This window comes from Battus philenor, unplaced genomic scaffold, assembly GCF_028537555.1.
Source record: "Battus philenor isolate CCGP_79_NKW_IND1 unplaced genomic scaffold, ilBatPhil1.0.hap1 SCAF_13, whole genome shotgun sequence".
NCBI classification, from domain to species: Eukaryota; Metazoa; Arthropoda; class Insecta; order Lepidoptera; family Papilionidae; genus Battus; species Battus philenor.
In genome coordinates this window covers 5,877,815-5,897,573 of record NW_027181675.1, presented here as the reverse complement: position 1 = coordinate 5,897,573, position 19,759 = coordinate 5,877,815, and the positions used below count along the sequence as shown (strand labels likewise).

The 19,759-nt window shown below is 32.3% G+C and overlaps 1 protein-coding gene across 2 annotated transcripts; it reads left to right on the top strand.

The window, feature by feature from the left end:
• The first annotated feature begins 273 nt into the window (after positions 1-273).
• Positions 274-18,800, top strand: LOC137933328 (inositol polyphosphate 5-phosphatase K-like). Of its 2 annotated transcripts, XM_068777247.1 has the most exons (10): positions 274-438; positions 551-670; positions 1,018-1,243; positions 1,511-1,686; positions 3,961-4,206; positions 5,388-5,541; positions 10,854-11,039; positions 13,171-13,314; positions 17,189-17,384; positions 18,206-18,800. In XM_068777247.1, the coding sequence occupies exons 1-10, from the start codon at positions 425-427 to the stop codon at positions 18,400-18,402; spliced, it is 1,659 nt and encodes a 552-aa protein (XP_068633348.1). In that variant the 5' UTR covers positions 274-424; the 3' UTR covers positions 18,403-18,800. The 2 variants fall into 2 exon arrangements, with proteins under 2 accessions (XP_068633348.1, XP_068633349.1); XM_068777248.1 differs by lacking the exon at positions 10,854-11,039.
• Positions 18,801-19,759: the final 959 nt, after the last annotated feature.

Genomic DNA, 19,759 nt, shown 5'->3' with positions numbered 1-19,759 from the left:
CATTTGTCAGTCGGAGACAAATTTTGTTATGACCTTTTTTAAATACAGCACAAAGTAATGTAACAACAATTAAATAAATATAATATATTAATATTTCAAACCCAGTTTTAAACCAGTTCTTTTAAATAAAAAATAGTGGTGACCTAGAGATCTTTCAACAACCGGGGTAAGTAGAAAAATGGCAACTAACTTGACAATTTGAATTTAGTAATGTCAACGTCAAATTCTCATATTGAAAGATCGTACTTTTGTGTTTTAGTCGTAAAACATGAGTGCAATGTAAGGGGTCGATTGTCTTTTTCAATACAATTGTGTTTAAACCACTGGTGATATCTTATCTTTAGTTGGTGTACTGTTTTTATAATTTTACTAATAGAAGCCTAAGTGAAAAATTGTTGTTTAAAGATAATTGATATAAACAGAAATGGATACGTTAAGGTAAATATAATTGTATAAACAAATTTATAATAACAGACTCCTGATTACCACTTATCACGCATTAAACAATTAATTATCTCTACTACTCAAGGTATTTTTGTTTTATTTGCAGATTTTATTTTGTGACCTGGAATGTGGCTACAAAATCTCCAGGTCAAGATTTAAATTCTTTATTGGACTTTCCGTCACAATTTAATAAGAACAAACCTTTACCGGACTTTTATGTTATTGGGTATGTAGTATGCATAAAATATATTAAACATTGACTTAATAAAAATGTTTGCATGAAATGTCAATTTATATGAATATCCATATTAGTTACCTTTTCTTATAGTGTCTGTAGTTAATACTAAATTTATTCTAAATAATTTCCTTATTTGTTAGCTTCATGTTCTACCTGTTTTAAGTGTTTGAGTAGTCATAAGCTATTGTGTTTCCTTTCTTACCTGTCACAGCAGGCTCATTTTTGCAACTAAATGGCACTGCACTCATTTTGTGTTAATGACATTTTAAAGAAAGATATTTTTGATATGCTAAACCAAATGTCGGGTACTATAAATGATGGTTTTTTGTATTTAGCTTGCAAGAGGTTAAGTCTCAACCACAGAATATGGTAATGGATAGTCTATTTACTGACCCTTGGACAGCTACTTTTAATAAGATACTCTGCAGACAAGGATATATAATTGCAAAGAACATTAGATTACAAGGAATTATATTGTTAGTTTATACACAGTTAAAACATGTGACTCATCTCAGAGACATTGAAGCCCAGTACACAAAAACTGGTTTAGGAGGACTATGGGTAAGTCAATTATCTATATATTTTTTATCCATTAAAGAATTATTTTTTTTATTTTAAATTTGGCTCACAACAAATTTTTAACTCTCATAATTTTAATATAAAGCTTCACTAAATTGTACTAAAGAACTGTTAACTAAACAATATACTATTAAGTAAGCCCAAATGGTTAAAGGTGTGTGCTTATCGAATTGGATAAATAGACAACAACTTCAACTATTGCTTGTACTATAAAAAAATTCTGGTTGTGTAAAAAGTCATTTGTTTCAGGGCAACAAAGGTGCTGTTAGTGTAAGATTTAACATTTATGGATGTTCCGTATGTCTAGTAAACTGTCATTTGACTGCACATGAACATTTGCTAGCTGATCGTATAAATGACTATAATACCATAATAAAACAACATTCCTATCATGTTACTGAAACATCCAATATATTATACCATGAGTAAGTATATGTTTATAAAGTATTTCTTAAACTTGTTATTAACTATTCATTTGATTCTGTAATCAAAGATTGAATATTTGGGTATTTGTTACAAAAGTTCAAAGCTTGATTTACTATAGAAAGCATTATTGTAATAATGAAATCTTTTTATACCATGGATGGGATCATGATATGGAAGAGATGAAATTGGTTTGATGTATTTGGTCAAAACCACCATAATTTCTTAGTGAATAAATAACATTAGGTAAATAAGCTGCTTGTTTAATATACAAGGAGATATATCATAAGTGTTTTAAAGCTTTCAAGGTGTAAATGATTTGGAAAAAGCTTTAACATTTTTACACCTATTTTCAATCATTCTGTATAAAGTGGTGATCACTAAAATATGTTACGTTATTAAGTTTTTTTTTTTATTGGGAAGTGATAGCAGAAAACTTCTATTATTACAAAGCATGCAGGAACAGATAGTAAACAATAATTAATTTTAATATGTAATAGTAATCAACATTTTGAAAATACTCCTTACTATATTATCATTATGATAATTTTTGGATAAGGTGTACCATATATTAATTGATATTGCAAATGTGCTATACATACTGTATTTTTTTAAACTGTTAGTATAATTGTGTTGGTTACATTATTAAATTTTTACTGTTCTGTTGATGTTACATAGATTTACTTTCAGAGATTATATATTGATACCATGCAAGGCTAGACAGTATTAGTTCTTTGCATTTTGATAGTGATTGAAATTGCAAAATAACATAACTGAACAAGTATCAATGTGGTAAATAAATTTTCAAAATCTAGAAAAGTCCAGCTTTCTATACAATGATTGTACTTCAAAGATATTCTGTAGTACTATAGTTGAGTTTTACATCATTCTAATCTTTATTATTCATCATCATTTTAAAGGACTTCCACTGCTGGAAGTAGACCCTCACCTCGAACTGGTTCTAGAACCATTTTTGTTTACCGAAGCACTCATACAAATTGGCTGTAAATAAGAAAATAGTAAAAATGTTGAAAGTCATTTTTTTGTATTGACGCTTCTGAAAACTTGGCGTCCTTGGCAATCACCCGGCTTGCTCGCCACTTTTTCCGGTCTTGCCTCCCTCATAGATTTTTCTCAAGCGTTGTGTCGTAACACTTGTAAAGCGGTTCGCTTTATTTATTAAAGGAACATGATTAGTAGGGGGAAGTCCTATAAAATTTATGATAAAGATTATATTTAAAATGTCGTTTTATTATCTGTGACATCATATCAATTATATGCCTTAGTGCATTTTATGGATGGTTTCTAGATTTAAAGAAGTTATCAATTGTTTCACATTTATGTGTCACGCGGCCCGCAGTTTGGCTACCGCTGGTATATATGGTCTATATTCAAATGTTTGATTACTTAACTAAATGTGAACAATTCGATACTAACCAGAATTTGGGCTACTAAGAAAAGGAGATATAATGATTGTAACCCGAGAGGGAAAAAATATGTTTAAAATAATAAATATTAACAATCTAAATTGTCATGTATTACAAAATTATAAGAAATCAAGGGAGGATTGTATATGACAAGATAAAGTACCTTAGTATTGTGTAATCAAGTCTGCGATTGTTTTCATATTTCGCTGATCAACCATACGCCACGAGAGATTAAGAATTCGTTAAAATGAATTTTCGATAGATTTTCTTGTTAATTCTTAAACGTATTTTATCTATTTGTTTTTTTTATAATTGTTGTTAAGCCAGACCATTTATTTGTAAATTTGTGATTCTTATCAAAGAAAAAAACTTATACAATCGTATCTAAATGTGAACTTTGAGACACAACTAGTGTTTGCAGTTGTATTTTGTGTATTGTAATTTGGTCATCAAATAAAATATTTATTACATTTTAATAAAATTGAATTAGAAATGAGGTCATCCATAGACAAACGAAAGTAACGGATATAGCCCAACGGATTGGCAAGGTGAAGAGGGCAGCCACTTGATGCGCAGAATAGAGGGCCGCTGGGGCATTAAAGTTTTGAATGGATATTATGAACTGGAACATTTAGCCATAAGTTAGACGTAGATTGCAGGCAGCTTTCAACTTATACTATTGAAAATCTATGGGGGAGGTTTTTTCTATGAATGAATGTTCTACGGTTGAAATGACGATGATTACTCCTTAATGTATCTAGTTTGACTTTTGAATCGTGTTTACATATAGTTAATTATCTGAACGTGTGCAATGTAGTTCAAGATTGTTATGATAACGTTTATTTTCAGTTACGTATTTTGGATAGGCGATTTAAACTTTCGCACTGACTATCCGACCGGTAACAGTCCTTCTTCCGAAGAAATAGTCGCCGCTCTGCAAAAAATTGAAAAAGACAAGTACACGGCTCTTTTAAAACACGATCAGCTTGTGGCCGTTATGGACGCTGGAGAAGCGTTTTCAGAATTCACGGAACCCGAAATTAAATTCCCGCCCACCTACAAGTTTTTAATTGGTACGGATGATTATGATATCAAGTAAGTTTAGTGTTTACGGTTTATTTTGTTTTCTCTACTTTTAAATTTTGTGTTTATAGTAATAAAATATAAATCTTTATTGATGTTTAACAAGTTTACCATACCACACGTTATTTATTATAATATTGTACACATCAATGTTACACTGTATATCTTTAGATGATCAGACCCCTCTAACAGCTTGTCCTTCGACAAAGGCCTCCTCTTCCATTTCTCTGTGTTTTTCGCTCTTCTCCTTCATTCTCCCTACTTTTTTAAGGTTGTCCTCCCATCGTTATGATTTGTCGTACTTTGCTTAATTTCTCTTCTCTGGTATACTACTCTGTTACTAGGCTAGTCCATTTTCTAGACCAATAAACTAGCATAAAACTTAAACAAAAAATAAACGCTAATTACAAAAAGAATTAAATTATAAATACAAATTTTATATTTTATTTTAGGGCATGGCAATAACGTAAATTGGGTAATTGCAAAAACAGGTGCTTGCATCAATAATGCATATGCAAATTTGTTAAATTTAGAAACGATATTTATGTCGAGAAAATCTTAGTCATGCTTAGATTTTAAAGAATAACAAAAAAAAAATAAAGACAATGTCAATAAAAGAAATAGACATAAATAAAGTATCATTAATAATTCGTAAACTAAATGCGATTACAAAATTAATATGTATAATAAAGTACCACTGCCGTTATTAAACAAGTATAAAACTAATTTACTAAAGTGTGTTAAATTATTCTTAGTGATTCTTATGAGTAGAAAAGGGTTAGTTAACCGCGGTAGAAGATCCCTTGTTTTTGTATACGTCAGCCTGACATATACACATACTTCACAACACCCCCCAGAAACGCCCTTTCCCCCATGGACTTATTAAGTTTGAATGATAGCGGCTTTGGCTTTTTGTTGGAACTGTCAAAACTGTGTAGCTGTTGAAAAATTATGTTCTAATAGTTATCAAAGTTTTAAAATTTAGCAATTATATATAGGTATCAAGTTGCCAGACATGTAAAAGTTTTAAATTTCTTATAAAACATTGAAGTTATGGCGGTTACAAGCATAAGCCTTATACGTCCTAATGATCAGCACAAATTTATTCTGATTACTTCAAATAAAAAATTCCCTGATATGTTAAGGGAAAATTTTCAACGAGGATCATGTCAATAAGTTAATTTCTTTCAAAGGAGAAAGCCTTCGTGGACCGACAGGATATTATATAAAGTGGTAGCGAATAATTATGAGAACATAACGCTGAGAGCCGATGTTGTATCTTACAACCACTTGCCGCATTATACAGTTAGCGACCATAAACCCGTGATTGGACAATTTAATATCAAGGTCAGTGAGTCTTGCGCTTCTTTTAAAACTAGTTGCATGCGAGTTGATTTACTGTTAAGATAGCGTATCCATCAGACAGAGTTAATAGAAGGATTGGTTAACGATAACAAGGTAAGGATGTGTTTACATGATGTAAAAATGTTAGTCTACATTTGTTATTTGCACAATACAAACGAGTTCTCTTATCTTGATTGTCGTAAAGTTTTTGGTAATTTATAATCCTGTCTAATTAATAGTCTCAGGTAAGTGTCATCAAATAAATGTTTAAATTAACTGAAATTGAACAATATTGAAATATGAGTGTTTTAAAAATTAGATGCTTGAAGTAGAAAAATTAACTTCAAGCTTTTTATTATTTAACAAACATGTTCTCGTTGAACCAAAAATTATTACCACGAAGATTGAAACAATAACTAAAGATTTTATTATTAATACAAAAAAAAACCGAGAAACTGACATTGAGTCATACAGTATTAATCAGTCTTTATTGTATTTAAGTCAATGAAACAATAAAGTTTTTCCCATGTTTTACGTCCTCATAAATAAAATTTGAATACATAAATTGTGCACACGTTTCGAGTCGTGTAAAATCACCTTTACATTTCTTTACAAATCTTAACGTTTACTATTATCATCTGTCACTTTCACTTGCTTACAAAAGTGCGAATGAAAGAGAGTTATGTTAACTCTGTCCGGTGAATAAGGAATAGTAGATTTTGCACCCTTTATTGATTTGAAACTATTAAGAACCTTTGTTATGTACAAGTTTTGATCGTTAGTCGTATGAATACAACGTTAGTATATATGTAACCCCTAATGAAGCCAAGGCCTACATTCCGTCAGAGATTTTATAAAACTAACAGCGGTTGCATAAGCCGTTGCGTATTCACATCATTGCAAAATTACTTTACCGTGTTACGCTAAGTTTTTAAGATTTATGTATCTAGATTTTTTATATAATTTTATTTTTAATCTGCTTACAACACAACGTAATGATAACACCCTGAAGCGTCAGTTTAAGCGATCTAAAAGAGTGGTAGCCTCGTTGTCAGTTGTAATAAATGATGTATGTGTGAAATGTAACATGTGTATATGTGGCGTACTGAAGTGGGCAGCCTACATGGCGCGCGGAACTTTTGACTGCTGAAGCCTAATGGTTTTGGAGTAAAGGTTAAAGGACAAACGAGGCTTAGGACGTTCACCCTTAAGGTGAACAGATGATCTTTTCAAGGTCGTTAAAGACGCTGAATGCAGGCTTTTAACAGTTTAGCTATAGACGTCCTAAGGCTAAAATTGTGATGATGAAATAGCACTTATCAACGCCAAAACCAAAAGAAAAATCAGGTTTCAACACTCTCTATATTTATATAAATGTAATTATGTGTCGGTTTTTTAGTAAAGTTTTTTTTAAAGTTAATTTAAAAAAAATATTATTTATTTTTTTCTTTTTAACCTTTACCTATTTCATCTACTTTAATTAAATCCTGCACCGCAAAAATGGTCATCTGAAAGGGAATACACTCGACATTAATATAGCGGTATTAGAGAAGCCATTTTATTAACAGAAGCGTATAAAAGTGTTTATATGTATAAGAGACTTCCGCTTATATACTGACTTATTACGATATCTCTGGCACGATATGGTTTAAAGACTTTAAATTTGAATCTTTCTATTGCCGAAAAGAGGTGAGCACAGAACAGATTTTGGGAAATTTCACTCGCAAGGGGCATATGTCTGGTTTAGTTGGCGTTCAATAAGTTGGCATAGCTGGCGGGGGACAGCTAATGTATTATTAAATTAATAAAGTAATTTAAATTTAATACCTTAGACCTATTTTTAATCGGAGCAGAATAATGTTTGCACTCACCTGATTTATCAATCAAATAGGCTTTGCGGTGGTAGGCACTTGGACGGCTTCGTGTAAAACATAGATACATGTAATATCAATTGTATTTAAATTATGTTTACGATGAAATTATGAACGTTTGCCTTGTGAACTTTGACTTTGGAAACTGCTAACTTTGTTTCTAAAGTTGAGTTAAATTCATAATCACATGATTTCTTAAATGGCACGTTTTCTCAGAAAAATTTGTAGTTTTTTATTACTAAATAAATTAATACGTATGTATGTACATATACGATGGAGTTATAGTTCAATTAACAATACCTTTCATCCAAAATCTGCTAACGTTACATGCGTTTTAACCAACTGTATGTTTATAGTGCAGTGGGTTAGTTGTAGTTATCGAACGTTTCCAGTAAGAATCAATTTCTTAATTGCCAATCATCTTTAACACTATTTGTTTTAAAAAGTTAGTGATTAACGTTCAATGGTCACACTATGTCACACATAAATTTATTAAAAACAAGGTATTTCTGCAACTGTACTATGATACCCGAGCGAGAGACAGACCTAATGCCAGATAGGCTGATGAAATCATGTCTACGGCAGGTCATGGGAGGCTCCAGGTTGCCAAAAATAGAGAAAAATGAAAATCTTTGGAAGAGGCTTTTACCCTGAAGGGTTCCATGTAAAGTTATTACAAAATTATCAATACTAATATTTAAAATTACTAATTTTAAGTCATTTGTATTGAATGAAATAAGGGTTTATTATTATTATTATTATTTTTGCATCCAGCGATTTCCTGCGACCTTAATTATGTTATTGATAGGCTTAATGGGGGGCGGCCTACATACGCGATACAGGCTCGTGGTAGCCACTCGAGAAACTCGGCCCTAATGGCCATCGGTTCTACGAACGATATTCTTCGCCCACTGTCACTTCAGACGAACAATTCTTCCAGCTATAGTAGATGACCTCGGTGCAGATTGCACAATATATAATTAAAATGTATTATTTTCAAGCTCAAACATTTAGATACCATTTTTATCATAACACTCAAAAATATAACGTCTCCGATTTCGACAAAGGTCTCCTTCAAAGATTTTTTACAGGTCGATGACCTAGCGTTTTCAAGGGCATTAGCCGTGATAAATTGTTTCGTTTAACCTTGTTTAGTACAACTATTTAAAGTTAGCTATCCGGACAGACTTCTTATTGCCCAAAGATTAGCTTGGTGTAGTTCCATAGATGAAATATGTATTTCGTATTTCTGTAATCACGTTATTTATGGATTTAATGTCGCAGTAATATGTAATTATTTAAAAATAAGTTTATATACATAGATGATAATAAGTTTATATGTGTATCATCAGACGTTTGATAGATAGGGGGACGTGTTTCAATTTCACTGACAATTTTTAAATTTTAGTCTCTGCAAGAACTTTTCTCTTGCTCTAACAAAAAAGTGAAAAAATGGCCATGATTAGAAAAACCGTTCAAGAGAAAAAGGCTTCTCGCCCACGGCAACTTTTTGTGACGAGTAGTAGCAACGCTGTCGTGCGTTCGCGCGATGCAAACGCGATACTGTCGCAACACAAACGCGATACTGTCGCGCTTCTGTCGTAATGCAAACGAGATTCATATAACCACTGTCCTCTTCACGTCACGATGAAGTAGCGCTTTGCAAATGCTACTGACACGCATTCACTGAATATAGTTTTGCTAAATGTGTTCCTTCATAAGCTCGAACTAGAGTTTTGTGCTTATCAACACATTTAGTGTTATATTTTTTATGTATGGATATATAAATTAATAATACGTAAAAGTAAAACAATAAAAAAGTGTGAATTTTCTAAAAAGAGTTTTTTTACCAATTTTTTTCTTTATTAGAAATTCCTCCGTTTCTTAAAGAAACTATGAGATAAAAGAGTGTAATTGATCGACTAGCTCTCGATTTTTGCTCTTGGCAGCTTATTTAGAAATTTTTAATAGATTTTGAAATAATTAGGATTGAATCTTAGACTCGTATGTTCGTAACAAGATACACCAACAATTGATATGTTATCGATATTTGCATTTTGCCCTATACCTTTACGGTATTGACATATTGAAATTTAAAAAAAAATTAAATGTCATTCTACTCATGGGTGTTATGATTTATTAAACAGGATAACGTGTTCACGAGCGCTACACGTACTGTGAAAATATAATTTTTTAATATTTTACTTAATTTTTTTCTTAGCATTGAAACGTAAATTGAAAATTTGACGTGACAAATCTATACCGTATGAAATAAATAAGTTCTTCGAAACGTCACTTTGGTTTATATACCCACTGGTATAATTTATCACCCACAAAAATACCTAGAAGTTGACTAATATCCTTCATCATCGCCACAAATTTTCCTATCGCTAATATGACATAAATCCCTTTGCTTCTTAATATCACCTATACACGTAAATGACTTGATATTACGAATTAGTATATATTTACTAATAAATTGAACTTACGTCAGTGTTTAAATAGAACACACTGTAGTATTTATACATACGACTAAGTCATCAGAATTTGTACATATCTAGGCATGCTATTAGTTATTATTTGAATGCTTTTGAAATCTAATGAAACTTATCTGGATGTGGTTTCGCACTATAAGACCGTCGAATGCTTAGCATGCATCAACATACCAAGCCGAAGTATGCACTCGGAAACTTCTCGGGCTTGGTCACTGGGTTGGATTGGGTTTTGAAATATGCACACACGACAGGAGGTTGTTGTTGTGGGGATATATAGATTTTGAAATATGCTTATGAAATGCTACTAATGGAAGCAAACCTGAGCTTCCATTAATAGCATTCCATAAGCATATTTTTATTACCTACTATTTTTTAACATGTCAAAATCCTGTGTATGAAAAGGAAACGCGAACGTTATTTCAATGATGAAATATCTGTTAAAGTAAATAAGTATCGATGAACGATTAAGCAAAAATAGTTGAAAAATGATTTAATACAAAATATATCATATTTAATAATAATTAATTATTAATAATAATTGCATATAATTTAAATTTTAATTAGTCGACTTGCAAAAATAAAAAGAGAATCGCCATATGTGATTCAGGAATAAATAAATAGATAGATAGCACCGAAACCTCAACCCAAATACCACATGTTAGTCTATACTGGAGTGGTTATGTACATTCAAAGGCCTGGAATGACCAGAAAGCCTTGTAGAAAATCCTTGATAATCACTCCTCCCTTAATTCTTGTATCTCTTTTCCGCAACTCTCATTCAAATTGGCATTTTTCACAACCTTTTCTTCTCCACCGGACTAGAAGACCCTGACAACCGATTAACATTTGATATGACCCGAGGTAGCCTTGAGCTTGGTGAAGAAGTTATAATATAATGCATTATGTCACAAGCTTTAATAATCTGCTTTCATACTAACCTGCACGGTAGATCCCGCAAGTTTTCGTCCGCTCGATATTGGCTGACAAGCCGAAGGTGGCGCGATCAGCTATTAGAATGCGAAGTGCTATTATACCACCAGTATGTACACCGACAGAGCACCTAGCTGACATTAGCTCACCCACTTCACAAGACGGTTCGCTTGATACTGTTGATGGAATTCCGGATCAGGATCAGGTATGATATTTTGCATGTGTGTATTATTTATTAACATGGAAGTTATTGGCCAGAGCTTATATTAATATTGAAATACGGCCTGGCAGAAATGAGATCCGTATACGAATGTAAGTCACTGTTATAGTCCAGCGGATTGTAAAGTTGAAGTAGGATTGGGATCTGTTGGAATCCTTAAGGTTCTGAAGTTCGCATACCACCGACATTTGTAGTGTTTTAACAAGGACAGATGACCTTGTTAAGATCTATTGGAAATCTAAGAGGGAGGGCATGTTTATGTTCTTGTTATATACATATTTTATATAAATGGACCTGTTTTTATTAATTTTTATTGTCACACTACGGCGACCATATTTAAAACATTGTTTAAATATTGCTTAATACATTTTATTAAATGAAATAATGTTAATAATTGCTCATAAATATTTTATCAAAAACTCAGTGTTTATAAGTTTTTTTTTTCATAAATACTTTTCTGTTTTAGTAGTAGTCTGTAATTTTGTAATTGTGTAAAGTGATGAATAAAATTTCACTGCATTTGAGCAAAGAAGCCCTGCGGGTTCGATTCCTGGGATGCAATTTTATTTAATTCGTACTTTATGTATAAATTGTTGGATTGCCACTGATCACCAACAAGTGGATCCAGTGGATGTGAAGTAACGTCCTCTGTGTACAAAGCTCGGCTATTATAGTATACTCTCCATAGATATCATAGTAAACACGTATTTTTATAATTCGCCGTGTAGTTTTGTTACTCATATAGGTTAATGTTTACCCATTAAAGATCGTCTGAATTGGAAGTATTGACTTGTCTTTGTTTGTCTCTTCAGCTGCCACTTGATATCTATGTATATAGTTAAAACTAGAAGTCATTAGTCAATTACAATCAGGAAGTTTATTGTAAAAATATTATACGGTTGTCTGCTACTAAGCCATTTAAACATCAATTTAGACTTAAAGTTTAAAAAGTAATATTAACTTTACACTATTACCGCTTCTGTTGGCTGTAATAATAATCTTGTTTAATAAACCAAAAACTCAAGTCCCTAACATATTTAAAATAGCGTTTTTCATTGTTTCTCACGTTTTTTATAAGTGTATTCAACTGTTTTATATATAGAATGCTTAAATATTTACGTGTTATTATTCATATGAATCAGAAAGAAGATTTTATGGTAAAATATTAATTTTGCTTTAACACGTTGGCCAATATCGGTAAACACTAAGTAATAATGTGATAAGCCAGTGATAACGGTCTGATACGTTTAGTACTTATTGAGCAATGAATCGCGTCAATTTATTTTTGTACGAGGAAGGTACTCGTGACGTCATCTAATACCTGTTTATTTTATTTCTAGCGTATCGATTTTACGCTACCTTGTTATGATATCAGATAGATCTATATTATTTACGAATACTTTTATGTTTATGTTTGGAATATGTCTGTTATAGTACTTGGCATATTACATTTGGTACTTTGACATTATACTCCTGGAAATTTCGCTGACAGACATCTGATCGGCAGACAAGACCGATAGTAAAATTTTCAGGACTTTAAATAAAAAATGATTTACTTTTCTAAACATCGATGCAATTTTTAAATTGAATATTTGCATACATAAATGTTAATTATTATAATAATAACGAAACAAACCTTATCTAATCTATGTAAATCTTGTCCCTAAAAAGACGTGTCTGTCGATCAATTGTCTGTCGAATGATTACTGATGTCGACTTACTTAATGATGAAGATCCGGTAAATGCGCCCCACTAGATAGTTCGACGAAACAGTAATATTTAAGGTCGCGGGAAGTTGCTTGATGATCGAAGAACGGTTATTGTGATGATATTAGAGGAGGTCTATTCCCTGCAGTAGGCGTCTTTCGGCTAAAAAGAATGTGTCTTAAAACTGTATTGTTTTGGTAGTAGATATAAAACACATGTATCGATGCTTAATGTATATATTTATATAAGTAAATGAAATATGTGAAAAAGAAAATGCAACTCTAAGGGAGATATAAAACAAATGTATGTTGCATGTAAATGGCCTTTTAATAAAAAAATTCGGGTCGTGTATTCACCTTTAAGTTTATTAAACTTTACATCTTTATTCTGCAATCGTGTTTTGTTTCAGGCGTTTGCGAACTATACAGAAAAGACAGTGGAATTCGCTCCCATACACAGAATATGGTACATCGGGGACGTAGACTTCAGGACACAGTGCACGTTGTCACACGACGTCGAAATAAATCCCAACGACTGGATCGGCATTTATGATGTAAGTAATTAATTAATATTATTAATTAATACTAGTCCAGTCGTCAATTCCAACTGCTGGGCAGCGTTCGGGAGACTAAATTATATCGCCCAAAATTCCTCTATGTCTTAAGACGAAGTGTATGACCAATATATGTTACCTGTGATCAATGAAACGTAATTTCTAACTGGGCATTACTGAGAAGCTTACAGTCGAGCAAGCGAGAGAGCTACGATTTGGAGGTCAAAAGAAAGCAACGAACAAATCCAAGCCGATTGACAAGTAGAAGTGGGTCTTAAGGGTGTGGAGTGGAGACCAGAGACAGGCAAGAGCAGCGTATGAACGTTCACCCACAAGATAGACAGACCAACTTAATTAAGTTGTCGCAGTGGAAACCTTACAGCTGAAATTATAAAGATGTGTTAATATTGACCAGTCGAATTAAACCCGTATGAGGTACGGACGTGTTTCTCGTCTACTATGACATAAATGTTCAAAGGAGCATGTAAACTATGTGACAACAATGTGTCACTATGGTACTAATAAGAATATAGCACTATGTACGGAAACGCAAAGTTGTTTTACAATCTTTATTTCGGTGATTAGATATAGATAATATTTCTTTTGTAAATAGTATATGTGGATGTACATAAATTATGGAGGTGGTATATCTACGGACAAAATTTCTAATTAATAAACAAATAAATTAAATATAACACAACATTACTAAGTAAAGCTCTCTCTTTATTTTTGTGGGGTGGGGGTCAAGGAATGACTTATGCCGGACTTTACCGGCAAAATCCCACGCTGTTTTTTTCGTCCACTTTAAAATTTCAAAACTTTAATTTCAACGGCGATCAAAAACGAGCAGGTGCTTCCCACCCTTCATAATAAAATGCGCGCGCAATTATCATAACTAGGTAAAGGCCCCTCTGCGCTCTCATTATAATGAGAGCCAAAGCGTTAATTATAAAGATAACGTGAATACTTTATAAGGTGTCCCATAAATAAAGGTCAAGCCGAAATCGGTTGATATGATCAACCACCAAGTTGCTTAAAAATATAAGAAATTAGTAGTTAACAATTTTTAATTACAAAATACAGGTTACAAAAGTGTTGTTTTATTCCAAATCTGGTCATTGGATTATATATTTTTGTTTGTCGTTTGCGAGTATTACTAACATAAAATAAAAGTGAAAAAAAATTTCTATTAGTATAAATTTGTAAAAAAGAACATCACAGAGTAAAAAAAAATAATTTTTGTAAAAAATAATTATTTTACGTACGACGAGCTGGTAGAGACGGCGTGGACTGGCCAACCACTAGGTGGAACGACAACATAATCATACAGTAGTGAGCGCCTGTCGATTAGCATGATAGAAATAATAATTTAAAACATACGTCATATAGTTTTTTAATTGATTGCAATTTTTAAATTAAGAAATCAAGCGAAGCAGGTATTGTATTAAGAATAGGAACTTCACTTTATTTCGGCTTAACGTTGATTTGTGAGACAACCCGTATAAGGTGTACCGATTGGTTCTACGGAACTAAACTTTGATTAGATTGAAAAGGTAAAGAATTAATGTTTACACATGATAACTTTTATTTTTACATTGAATTTTTTGTGAAAAATATGTAGTTTTTATAAAATACTAGCTGATCCCGCAAACGTTGTCTTGCCATGAACAAATAAAAATAAGGGTTGATCGTAGAGGGGTGAAAATTTAGGGGTATTTTTGTATGCTGTATCAATAAAAAAAAAAAACAAAAAAAAATTGTCTAAAAAAAAGGTTGGACTACCCTTAACATTTTGGGGGATGAAAAATAGATATCCGATTCTCCACTCTGGTCGATATGCACGCTAAGATTAACGAAATTCGGTCGAGCCGTTTCGGAGGAGTTCAATCACGCACACCGTGACACGAGAATTTTATATATTAGATAGTCATGTCCACTATAAGGGCTTTAACATTAAGGAAAATCCTAATCTAAACTTATATTACACACGAATAATTATATTTTAAATTTTTTATGTGTGTCTCCATATTAGGTGCTATTACAGTTTCTCGTGTATCTAATGTGTTGGACAGGTTTTCCAATATTAAATAATGATAATGATATTTATTAAAATTACAAATCACTACACCAGGTTTTTTATTAAAACCTATTTATAGGACACAGACTGTAGTCTAAAAAAGTTAAAGTCGAGTCAAAGGCAATGTACCTTTATTGTATGAGATAATAACAATCATATACAATCGTCAGTTTAAAGTTTAGTTTACGACAGTTTGCAATGCGCCACCCACCGAGAAGAACCAACAAGAAACTTAGTAGGGTTTGTAATTTTTTTTGATGATAGTATTACCAAAAAAATCCTTTAAAATTAGAACAATTCATTTTCAAACATCTTTATCGCGAACTTTAGCAATGATATGCACTTTTAGGCGATACTGAATGGAGATTATATGAAGATAATGATTAAGGTACAGACGATTGAAAACAATGTAGACAAAAACAATTATCTGTTATCGTGGTGTATTTTGAGAGGCCTGTGCCTTGCAATGGAGATTTACTGACAAGATCGTAATAATGAATAGTCTAGTATGTGAATTTCTTCAATTTTATTGAATTTGTTATAGGCTGAAGTGTTATGAAGTATAATGTAATACAATAAAGATGTAATGGTTAAAACAATGGTCGACGTTCGACTATATAGCTTTATTGAATTTGATACGTACTAATATTTTGTCAATGTAGGTTATACGTAACGTCGCCGACCTGCTTTAGTTAAGCATTCGAGAATGAGGGCGGTCGAGAGTATGTTACAATAGGAACGTGTTAGTAGAGCAATAAATATCGATAAGCCTACGCTAGAAGTCATTACGGACACAATAAAACAAACAAACAGAAAATTAATAGAACTATCTAGAAAATTTTCTCATTGTATGTAAGATTTTTCGAAAGTGTATCTATGGGATCATTTGATTTTAGATGAATTGTACATTACAACTGCTAAACTGTGCTTAAGCAAAAAACTAAAAACTAAATAAATATGCTCGTTAATTATGTATTCTTCCGTTCCTCTGATTCAGCGGTTCCCAAAGCGATGACTGTTAACACCGACGACGTGAAAGTTCTCGGGTTCCATGAGAAATCTAAATTAATTCAGGAGTTCAACCAATGAAATGTTTCGCACTAAGATAGAAAATAAAATAAATTCATTGCGTTCCTTTAGTCAGTAATTTTAACCTAATTTAAAGTTTTAATTTCAATCAATACCATTATTTTAGTGTGCATCTATGGAGTCTTTTTTTTGGTTTCACGAGTCGAAAAAGTTTGGGCCTCACCAACACACACAAATTTATTACTTTAGTTTCAAATACCGCAATATCTGAATGTAACGAAGGTCTTTGACCAATATGTGTTGCCGGTGATGGCTTATGGATCTGTGATGTGGTCGTCTGCGATAGGCTTTATAAGAGAGTTAGGAGCTTCGCTTCGAAGTCGAAGCAGAAATGAGGAGATCCACAGAAGGATCATGGTCACCGACATAGCTCGAAGAATTGATAGTATATGTGATAATGGGCGGGAGCACATCGCTTTTGCATCCGACAGCCGTAGGGGCCAAAAGGTTCTTGGCTCTCTCCAGATGGACTGACGACATAGTTATAAGTCAAGCAATACCGGTCATAGAGGCGATATTTAGAGGAGGCCTGTCTTACAGTGGTCGTATATTGGCTGACGTGACGAAGAATATTATTTTCGCAATATAATATAATAGAAAACAAATATGATTGTTTTATTACTTTGTTATCGTTCTTATTTTAAATTGTTCGTAGATAATTAGGATTAAAATAGATCAATAATACATGCTAGGAATATTTCTTTTCAGGCTGATTTCCACAATCTTGATGATTATATAGCGTACGAGTATCTTGCTAAAGTGACAGTACCCCAAGCAACCCCACCGAGTGGGCAACCACGGACCATCACGCTCAGCTTCGCCGTTGGCAGTGGAGTGAGAACGCCCGGCTTCTACCGGTTCATTTACTTTAGCCAACCCAATAATGACGTTAGAAGTGTCTTAGGTAAGCGTTGTTCGTTTAAAATATTTTTTCATAAAACTTAATCCATTTTCATATACTACTTTGAAGATAAGACCCGAGAAAACCAGTCTGAGTTTGTTGTGGGGCTTCTCAGATCATTTAAAATAGATTTTGAAAAATCCATTACAGCGAGAAGACCTCGTTTGCGTTACCCTGGTGATTAGTATGTCAGGAAAAAAATATAAGATTACCTTGCGAAGATGTATTACGTGTGTGATATAGTCCAATTAGAACGAATTATTTTGATTATAATTAAAAATGTTATGTGTTTAAGCCCCTAGAAGTTGTTAAAAAGATAAAAATCCTTGTGTATTGTAAAGGAGCATTTGCCGTGAAATCAAAGCTATGTAATAAAATGTTAACAAGAAAAATATTTAAACTAGTTTCTTTAATAATTCTATTTTGAATTGTATCGCGTTTATTTCATGTCGATATAGCAGTGGCTATTCCACCTTGACACTTAGATGGCGCTGTTAATAATGGTGTTACGATGGCGTCCATTGCGATCGCCTGTCGGTAAAGGAGTATTTGAGATGTCAAAGTGACAATTTAAAATATAAAAGAATAAACCTTAAAAATGGAATCGACAATTTAAATAATAACTTTAAATCTCGTTTCTCTGTTTTTAGAACGCATTATTGTTTTTTTTAAAGCATATACCTATATAGTTGAGAGAATTTATTTTACATCTATTCTTTTTTTATTGTGTCCATGTTTATTAAAAACTAAACATTGTTCGGTTGTTAATCGTTCAATAATTGATTAGAATTAACTTATAATTGATATTAACTTTTTAATTATAGGTATATCAGAGCCTTTCGAAGTGAGCAGTAAAGAGGACCAACTGGTCACTCTGGATCCATGCGAGCAGGCGTCAACGAGCAGTTCGCCTGGAAGAGCCAAGCCTACAACCACCACTACAGACATATTCACAGATTTCACGGGTCTCGATGTAGCTAAACTGTCGCGGCATTTCTCGAACGACTTAAGCATCGACTGACTAAAAGGATACCTACCCGGTTCTCCGGCCGGCGCTAGGCGGAAGCGAGATGGAGCTTAAAGGTATTAGTTATAAGTGCCACTCACAAATGTCACAAACCTGTATGAAAATATGTAGTTCTATTTTCAAGCTTTATTCAGAATAATAATAAATGTTGTTTAACAAAGTTTAACATTACGTTAGGAATTATTTATTTGTAGTTTTATGAAAATCATTAACGGCCACATTTAACACTAAAAATGCAGAACTTATATCTTTAATTAGTAATGATTTATAAGGATGTGTTTACATTGGCGTCGAAATAATAGCTTACATCAGTCGAGAAAATAAATAACTGGTTTTCTTTTAATTTCAAATTCAGCTCAACTGTAATACAAAAAGTGCTTTGCAAAATATTGTTCAAGAAATCTCTTTATGAATATAAAATCCAACCTTGTACATCATATTACGGGCAATCAAAATTAATGAAATTATTTCATGTCCAATAACTAAACTGAACTTAATAGAATTAATATGAGTTGTAATAAAGCGATATGTTGGTTTAATTCAAACTATTACAAAACGGAAGTAGTTCAAAAATGTCGTGTCAAAAATTACAACAAACATGCTGTGGAGATTGTTGAATTAAGAATTAAAGCAACAGACTAAGTGCCATTGAAATTAGGACAGGAAATTTAATTTTTATTAATTATTTTATTCCTTGATTTGTTCAGTAAAGATCGTTTATTATAATCACTTGTTGACGTCATGAGAAGTATGTCTGAGGTCCCAACTTGATATAATGATGAACACGAGAAACTATTGTATACTTTTGATTTGTAATAATCTATTGAATCGCACTTTATTACTTTAAAGTTTGTATCTTTGAAAAAGTAAGCATGTGTATTATAAATGAATCTTAATTTTTTTTTAAACTGTCGACATCCAGTGCATTAATCAGTCGCTTTCAATTGCTAACAAAAGGGCGATAGACATTGCCTTATATTAGCACTGGCTAGTAACATCTTTTATTTTACATTATTAATATGATACTATAATTCATATAGTTTAGGAACTTTACTAAATGTAAACAAGGTTTAATGTTGAATTTGATAAATAAAGCAATACAAAGTACCAGGTATCGCAAATCAGAGAATGCCATGTGACACAATTAAGCAGCGCTATAGTGTACAGGAGAATTCAGGTCGGCAACTTTTTTTATATTTCGCCAACTAACCAAACGCCATGATGGATTACCAATTTTGTTGGTTGTGTACATTTTTGTTTTTATTAATTTTATTCAGTTTTCTTGTAAACATGTTTTAAGTTTTTTGTCTTTTTGATTTTTTTGGTAATTGTTGTTGGTTCAAAATGATTC